Source organism: Rhinoderma darwinii (genome assembly GCF_050947455.1).
Source record: "Rhinoderma darwinii isolate aRhiDar2 chromosome 2 unlocalized genomic scaffold, aRhiDar2.hap1 SUPER_2_unloc_1, whole genome shotgun sequence".
Classification (NCBI taxonomy): Eukaryota; Metazoa; Chordata; class Amphibia; order Anura; family Rhinodermatidae; genus Rhinoderma; species Rhinoderma darwinii.
In genome coordinates this window covers 165,177-175,085 of record NW_027461674.1, presented here as the reverse complement: position 1 = coordinate 175,085, position 9,909 = coordinate 165,177, and the positions used below count along the sequence as shown (strand labels likewise).

The 9,909-nt window shown below is 41.3% G+C and overlaps 1 protein-coding gene across 1 annotated transcript in view; it reads right to left on the bottom strand.

Moving 5' to 3' along the window:
- The window catches only part of LOC142674699 (periodic tryptophan protein 2 homolog), a 48,043-nt gene extending 44,479 nt beyond the window's left edge, over nt 1–3,564 (bottom strand). The window contains exon 1 of the mRNA XM_075847213.1: nt 3,458–3,564. Within this exon, the coding sequence (XP_075703328.1) occupies nt 3,458–3,475 (18 nt within the window). The 5' untranslated portion in view covers nt 3,476–3,564. The remainder of the gene's footprint in view (nt 1–3,457) is intronic.
- Between the last annotated feature and the right edge of the window lie 6,345 nt (nt 3,565–9,909).

Here is a 9,909-nt window from a genome sequence, read left to right as displayed (position 1 = left end):
TGTATATATATATATATATATATATATACATATATAGTCACCCTCTCAGTACAGTATATATATATATATATATATATATATATATATATATATATAGTCACCCTCTCAGTACAGTATACATATATAGTCACCCTCTCAGTACAGTATATATATATATAGTCACCCTCTCAGTACAGTATACATATATATAGTCACCCTCTCAGTACAGTATACATATATATAGTCACCCTCTCAGTACAGTATACATATATATATATATATGTCACCCTCTCAGTACAGTATACATATATAGTCACCCTCTCAGTACAGTGTACATATATATAGTCACCCTCTCAGTACAGTATACACATATATAGTCACCCTCTCAGTACAGTACACATATATAGTCACCCTCTCAGTACAGTATATATATATATATATATAGTCACCCTCTCAGTACAGTATACATATATATAGTCACCCTCTCAGTACAGTATACATATATACACACACATATAGTCACCCTCTCAGTACAGTATACATATATATAGTCACCCTCAGTACAGTATACATACATATAAGTCACCCTCTCAGTACAGTATACATATATATATATATATATATAGTCACCCTCAGTACAGTATACATATATATAGTCACCCTCAGTACAGTATACATATATATAGTCATCCTCTCAGTACAGTATACATATATATATATATATAGTCACCCTCTCAGTACAGTATACATATATATAGTCACCCTCAGTACAGTATACATATATATAGTCACCCTCTCAGTACAGTATACATATATATATATAGTCACCCTCTCAGTACAGTACACATATATATAGTCACCCTCTCAGTACAGTATACATATATATAGTCCACCCTCTCAGTACAGTATACATATATATAGTCACCCTCAGTACAGTATACATATAGTCATCCTCTCAGTACAGTATACATATATATATATATATATAGTCACCCTCTCAGTACAGTATACATATATATATATATATATAGTCACCCTCTCAGTACAGTGTACATATATATAGTCACCCTCTCAGTACAGTACACATATATAGTCACCCTCTCAGTACAGTATATATATATATATATATATATATATATATATAGTCACCCTCTCAGTACAGTATACATATATAGTCACCCTCTCAGTACAGTATACATATATATAGTCACCCTCTCAGTACAGTATACATATAGTCACCCTCTCAGTACAGTATATATATAGTCACCCTCTCAGTACAGTATACATATATAGTCACCCTCTCAGTACAGTATACATATATATAGTCACCCTCTCAGTACAGTATACATATATATACACACACATATAGTCACCCTCTCAGTACAGTATACATATATATAGTCACCCTCAGTACAGTATACATATATATAGTCACCCTCAGTACAGTATACATATATATAGTCACCCTCTCAGTACAGTATACATATAGTCACCCTCAGTACAGTATACATATATATATAGTCACCCTCAGTACAGTATACATATATATATATATAGTCACCCTCTCAGTACAGTATACATATATATATAGTCACCCTCTCAGTACAGTATACATATATATAGTCACCCTCAGTACAGTATACATATATATAGTCACCCTCAGTACAGTATACATATATATAGTCACCCTCTCAGTACAGTATACATATATATACACACACATATAGTCACCCTCTCAGTACAGTATACATATATATATATATAGTCACCCTCAGTACAGTATACATATATATATAGTCACCCTCTCAGTACAGTATACATATATAGTCACCCTCAGTACAGTATATATATATATAGTCACCCTCTCAGTACAGTATACATATATATATAGTCACCCTCTCAGTACAGTATACATATATATAGTCACCCTCAGTACAGTATACATATATATAGTCACCCTCAGTACAGTATACATATATATAGTCACCCTCTCAGTACAGTATACATATATATACACACACATATAGTCACCCTCTCAGTACAGTATACATATATATATATAGTCACCCTCAGTACAGTATACATATATATATATAGTCACCCTCTCAGTACAGTATACATATATATAGTCACCCTCTCAGTACAGTATACATATATATAGTCACCCTCTCAGTACAGTACACATATATATAGTCACCCTCTCAGTACAGTATACATATATATAGTCACCCTCTCAGTACAGTATACATATATATAGTCACCCTCAGTACAGTATACATATAGTCATCCTCTCAGTACAGTATACATATATATATATATATATATAGTCACCCTCTCAGTACAGTATACATATATATATATATATATATATAGTCACCCTCTCAGTACAGTGTACATATATATAGTCACCCTCTCAGTACAGTACACATATATAGTCACCCTCTCAGTACAGTATATATATATATATATATATATACATATATATATAGTCACCCTCTCAGTACAGTATATATATATATAGTCACCCTCAGTACAGTATACATATATATATAGCCATCCTCTCAGTACAGTATACATATATAGTCACCCTCTCAGTACAGTATACATATATATATAGTCACCCTCTCAGTACAGTATACATATAGTCACCCTCTCAGTACAGTATATATATAGTCACCCTCTCAGTACAGTATACATATATAGTCACCCTCTCAGTACAGTATACATATATATAGTCACCCTCTCAGTACAGTATACATATATATACACACACATATAGTCACCCTCTCAGTACAGTATACATATATATAGTCACCCTCAGTACAGTATACATATATATAGTCACCCTCAGTACAGTATACATATATATAGTCACCCTCTCAGTACAGTATACATATAGTCACCCTCTCAGTACAGTATACATATATATAGTCACCCTCAGTACAGTATACATATATATATATAGTCACCCTCTCAGTACAGTATACATATATATATAGTCACCCTCTCAGTACAGTATACATATATATAGTCACCCTCAGTACAGTATACATATATATAGTCACCCTCAGTACAGTATACATATATATAGTCACCCTCTCAGTACAGTATACATATATATACACACACATATAGTCACCCTCTCAGTACAGTATACATATATATATATAGTCACCCTCAGTACAGTATACATATATATATATATAGTCACCCTCTCAGTACAGTATACATATATAGTCACCCTCAGTACAGTATACATATATATAGTCACCCTCGCAGTACAGTATGTGCATATATATAGTCATCCTCTCAGTACAGTATATATAGAATGTGAGGTACATAAGATTAATTTATTATGTGGCAAAACGTTTTGGACGGGGCGCACATTTGGGGTGAGATGTCAGGACGGGGTGCACGGTTGGGGGAGCAGGACGGGGTGCACGGGTGTGAAGTCTCGTACACTGCCGGCTCTTCTTACCTTATAGGAATACTTCATCGTCCCGGCTCCGCTCTCACATGTAAACCACGTGTCCCGAGTTACTTCCGCTCCATGACGTCACTTCCGTCACCAGCTCCCTGCACTGGGCTCCGAGAACATGGCTGCCGCATGCTGGCGACAGAGAGTAGGCGGGGCTTCAGGGCGGAGTGTGTATATAAGCTGAGCTCCGCCAGTCAGGTCGGTTCCCGCCTTTCCTGTGGTAAGCGGCTTCTCCTCACAGCACCGCGGACATGATCGCCTGTATCAGAGGGGCGTTCATTTATATTGATATATCCACGGCATGGCCAATAACTGCTCGGCCACTGGGGTCCAAACACTGAGACCCCAACTGACCCCCAGAACGGTGGTCCGGAGTAGCTGCCGCCAGCAGGGCTGAATGTCGCGGCGGTCGAGTACAGTGCGATAGACATCGCCCCATTCACTGGCTGCCGTCTTGCGGGTGGGGTTCGGTCGGGGTCCCCTCATCCAGTGGATAGCTGATCATTTGTTATTACCGGATTAACCCCTTTAATATAAAATAACAAAAGCCGCCTCTCGGTTGTGTGTCGCGGTGGGCGGATCCTGTAGGTGAGCGATTCCATCGAATTTAAGGGCTGCCGATCCCCATTGGGGCGGATGGAGGCTTCTTATTGGAAAATGGTGGTGGTTGTTTATTTCCCCAATTATTTAATCCTCTAACCCCGTACCTGACTGTTGGCGATCACGTACACTTATAATGGCGGGAGACCGCTGCCTAGCAACAGCCCGGGAGACCGCTGCCTAGCAACAGCCCAGGAGACCGCTGCCTAGCAACAGCCCAGGAGACCGCTGCCTAGCAACAGCCCGGGAGACCGCTGCCTAGCAACAGCCCGGGAGACCGCTGCCTAGCAACAGCCCAGGAGACCGCTGCCTAGCAATAGCCCGGGAGACCGCACGATGACCACCCCGATGGCTTTGTCAAGTTGGAAGTCCTGGTGTTGCATCCATATCATGGACAGATACTTAGATAGTACTGCCTCCCTGTCTCCGTTTAAATGATATAGGTACAGATAGTACTGCATCCCTGTCTCCGTATAAATGATGTAGGTACAGATAGTACTGCCTCCCTGTCTCCGTATAAATGATGTAGGTACAGATAGTACTGCCTCCCTGTCTCCGTATAAATGATGTAGGTACAGATAGTACTGCCTCCCTGTCTCCTTGTAAATGATGGAGATACAGATAGTACTGCCTCCGTATAAATGATATAGGTACAGATAGTACTGCCTCCCTGTAAATCATGTAGGTACAGATATTACTGCCTCCCAGTCTGTCCCTGTAAATAATGTAGGTATTCTAGTAGTTTCTCTTTCTGTAAATAATAAAGGTACAATGATGTATTCATATAATACGGTCTCTCCCTATAAATATTGTAGAAACAGATAGTACTGCCTCCCTGTCTCCGTATAAATGATGTAGGTACAGATAGTACTGCCTCCCTGTCTCCGTATAAATGATGTAGGTACAGATAGTACTGCCTCCCTGTCTCCGTATAAATGATGTAGGTACAGATAGTACTGCCTCCCTGTCTCCGTATAAATGATATAGGTACAGATAGTACTGCATCCCTGTCTCCGTATAAATGATGTAGGTACAGATAGTACTGCATCCCTGTCTCCGTATAAATGATGTCGATACAGATAGTACCGCCTCCCTGTCTCCGTATAAATGATGTAGATACAGATAGTACTGCCTCCCTGTCTCCGTATAAATGATGTAGATACAGATAGTACCGCCTCCCTGTCTCCGTATAAATGATGTAGATACAGATAGTACTGCCTCCTTGTCTCCGTATAAATGATGTAGGTACTGATAGTTCTGCCTCCCTATAAATTATATAGGTATATACTTTCTCCTTTTCTCTCCCAGTAAATGTTGCAAGTAGAGATAGTACTGCCTCCATGTCTCTCCCTGTAAATGATGTAGATACAGACTTGACTGTTTCCGTCTCCTGTAAATAATGAAGGTACAGCTAGTACTGCCTTCCTGTCTCTACCGGTAAATATTGTCGGTACAGATAGCAATGCCTCTCTTTAAGTTATGTCGATTCAGATAGTACTGCCTCCGTGTAAATGATATAGGCACAGATAGTATTGCCTCCCTGTAAATCATGTAGGTACAGATATTACTGCCTCCCAGTCTGTCCCTGTAAATAATGTAGGTATTATAGTAGTTTCTCTTTCTGTAAATAATAAAGGTACAATGATGTATTCATATAATACGGTCTCTCCCTATAAATATTGTAGAAACAGATAGTACTGCTTTCTTGTAAAATATGTAGGTAAAGTTAGTACTGCCTTCCTGTCAATGATGTAGACTCCCTCTAAATAATGAAGGTACAGATAGTACTGCCGCCGTCTCTTCCTGTAAATGATGTAGGTACAGATAGTACTGCCTCTGTGTCTCGCTAAGAGCCTGTTCACATCACCGTTGCCCTTCCGTTGAGGGGTTCCATCGGGTTAATGTCTAAACGGAAACCTAAGCTCCCATTTCCCTCACCATTGACATCATTGGTGACGGAGACATAGCTAATGGTTTCCGTCTGTCACCGTTGTGACAGGGTTACGTTGTTTTAGACTGAATCAATAGCGAAGTGAACGGAAAGCCCCGACAGAACCCCTCAGCGGAAAGCGACAGTGAGGTGAACGCAGCCTAAGAAATATATAGTCATCGATAATCCTTCCTTTCTGTCCCCCCCTATAAATGATGTAGGTACAGATAGTACTGCCTCCCCCTATAAATGATGTAGATAGTACTGCCTCCCTGTCTCCCCCTATAAATGATGTAGGTACAGATAGTACTGCCTCCGTCTTTCTGTAAATGATGTAGGTACAGATAGTACTGCCTCCCCCCCTATAAATGATGTAGGTACAGATAGTACTGCCTCCCTGTCTCTTCCTGTAAATGATGTAGGTACAGATAGTACTGCCTCTCTGTCTCTTCCTGTAAACGATGTAGGTACAGATAGTACTGCCTCCCCCCTATAAATGATGTAGGTAGATAGTACTACCTCCCCCCTATAAATGATGTAGGTAGATAGTACTACCTCCCCCCTATAAATGGTGTAGGTACAGATAGTACTGCCTCCCTGTCTCTTCCTGTAAACGATGTAGGTACAGATAGTATTGCCTCCCCCCTATAAATGATGTAGGTACAGATAGTACTACCTCCGTCTTTTCCTGTAAATGATGTAGGTACAGATAGTACTGCCGCCGTCTCTTCCTGTAAATGATGTAGGTACAGATAGTACTGCCTCCCTGTCTCTTCCTGTAAATGATGTAGGTACAGATAGTACTGCCTGTCTCTTCCTGTAAATGATGTAGGTACAGATAGTACTGCCTCCCTGTCTCTTCCTGTAAATGATGTAGGTACAGATAGTACTGCCTCCCTGTCTCCCCCCTATAAAGGATGTAGGTAGATAGTACTGCCTCCCCCCTATAAATGGTGTAGGTACAGATAGTACTGCCTCCCTGTCTCTTCCTGTAAACGATGTAGGTACAGATAGTACTGCCTCCCTGTCTCCCCCCCCTATAAATGATGTAGGTACAGATAGTACTGCCTCCCTGTCTCCCCCCCCTATAAATGATGTAGGTACAGATAGTACTGCCTCCCTGTCTCTTCCTGTAAATGATGTAGGTACAGATAGTACTGCCTCCCTGTCTCCCCCCTATAAATGATGTAGGTAGATAGTACTGCCTCCCCCCTATAAATGATGTAGGTACAGATAGTACTGCCTCCCTGTCTCCCCCCTATAAATGATGTAGGTACAGATAGTACTGCCTCCCTGTCTCTTCCTGTAAATGATGTAGGTACAGATAGTACTGCCTCCCTGTCCCCCCCCTATAAATGATGTAGGTACAGATAGTACCGCCTCCCTGTCTCTTCCTGTAAATGATGTAGGTACAGATAGTACTGCCTCTCTGTCTCTCTCTAAATAATGAAGGTACAGGTAGTACTGCCGCCGTCTCTGCCTGTAAATGATGTAGGTACAGACAGTTCCTGAACTTCCTACTGCAGCACATGATGGGTTAATATCCGTAGGACGAGTGTGGATTGAAGAGAGGAAAAATAGGCAGTAAATGAAATGATGAACCCATCAAGTCTCTTCAGAGTAACCCCCAGGACCAGACCTATTTCTTTCTCTTCTTGTTGAATAGGAAGTTCTTCATTTCATGATAAAGCGTAGACTTGGCGCTGTGTCTAGAGAATGTCCCTGTCCCTCCTGACTACACATGGCTGTGTACAGTCCCTGGCTGTCCCCTGGCATGTATATAGTTACCTGGCTTATGGTGTCTACACTTTGATACACATCAGCCGGGTAACTTCTATTCCTATGGTAAGTATTGCCACTTTGTTTTCACCTCCGTCTTGTGTGCCATGCTGTGGGACGAGCGACCGGGCGTCACACGCTGTATCGCAGCTTCCAGCAAGTTGCCACATTCAGGCTCCGCGCGGTGTCACACCAGAAGTGACGTCCATCGCCAGTACGTGTCGCAGCGGCACAGTGTCTCCCGGGCTCTGGTAAAGCCGTCTCTTTCGGTTTTGCATCACGGGATGTACGCTGCAACTACTTGTTTCTTTGAGGAACCCACATATTGATTTTAGTGATAATTTTACAGGGTGTACGTTGTAAGTGTCTCCCCCGCAGGGCAGGTGATGTAACTCTCACTATATAAGCCAGGGAGTGGATGAGGATGCTGCGCCCGCACTGCTGAAGCGAACTCGGGTTGCGGTTTGGTTCCCGCTTGGAATCTTTATTTCCTCCAGCTGAACCTCAGCAGTTCTGTTTTTGTTTTGTCCTCTCCTGGAACCATTCCTTCAGGGAAAAGAAAATTCGGATGATACAATGTGCGTCGTGGCACCAGCCTATGCCCAGTGATTGGGAATTACATATGAAAACTTGGAGAAACCCCCTCCTCAAACTGAGGCAAAATCATGTATTTTTTGGTTCAGAAGTCTTTGGCCGTAGACATTGTAAACCCGCGGCTCAGACTGAATCTTCTGTTTTACTGTCTGGCGGAGAAGTTTTGTCTGATGATTCAGATGACAGAACAGCGGCAGATTATAACGATAACATTCCCCCTCTGCTCAAGGCCGGTAACACACGGGTCAGACGGATGAAGATTATTCAGACTTTTCTATTATCTAAAGAAAGTGTTTCCCATTCATTCTGGGGAAAAACAGATAAGCAGCAGAATATAGAGGGACTCCGAATAGAAGTTGCTGTGAATCTACAACCGGACTCTTCCTCCAGGGAATCAACTCCAAAGGTCGTCTTACCCGCTGAAAAACTTTCTAAAAAAAGTTTTTCCCTCAGAAGAGTCAGCCCTGAGGTCAGACATGACAGAAGAGCAGAACCTCTCCTCATACAGATGTATTTCCTCTGCTGCCGCTGAAACTTCTAATAGCACGTATAAAAAAACTACCAAAATATCCAATTAACAGTCAATGTAAGAAAACCCACACGGTGCCATCCAGATTAAAGATGGAAAAAGACAAAAAGCAGCACTCACCGGGTTATGACAATATTACATTGAATCCCGATTTGATCAAATTCTAAAATGTATGATAACCATTTCCCCGGACAATACCAAACAAAGGTGAATTTAAAACCGCCAAAGTACCTGGCCAGGTAAGAACAGCAGAGCACAAGGACCTGATATAATCACGACTACAATATATGCACAGTAGTTTACCAGAAGGAATATATTTGAAAATAGTCCCCCATACGATGGATTATTTATCTGCAAGGTTTCCAGACCCGATAGGCAAATAAAAGAAAAAGGACTTTATAGAGAGTCTACTCTTCTATTTGAAGATCTTCCGGGGCCCCAGATGAAAATTCAGTCCAAAAGATCCTGGATAAGCCGAATCCTGAGTGTATTATTCACTACTACTTGGTCAAATGTGGAGCTTCTGTTTGACCAGAGAAACCCTTAAAGGGAAGGTGTCGCTAGAAAAAATGTATATTTTTTTTTTAGTTAGAACAATGTTTAATCACCTACACACTAATTGTTTAATTTTTTTATTTTTTTCACTTGTCAGGAAATATTGTAAATTAGATTCTAATTTATAATATTTCCCAGCACTGGTCACTAGATGGAGCAATTCCCAAAATTGCAGCATTGCATGTGGTAAAGCAACCACATTACTTTATGCTGCAAAATTTGAGAAAAATCCCTCGCTCTAGTGAGCTCTCAGCATCCCCCCCTCCTTTATCCTGGCTAGTGCCGGGAGAAACGAGGGGATTGAACGGTCAAACCTCCTACACTGTGTGTCGCCATTTTTTGAGCTAACACATAGTGTAGTAGGTTTACATACAGTAGTAAACACACAGTAAAACACGTACATACACAGACCTAACTTACCTGCTCCAGTCGCCGCCGCTCCCTCCGGTCCATCCGCTCCGTCTG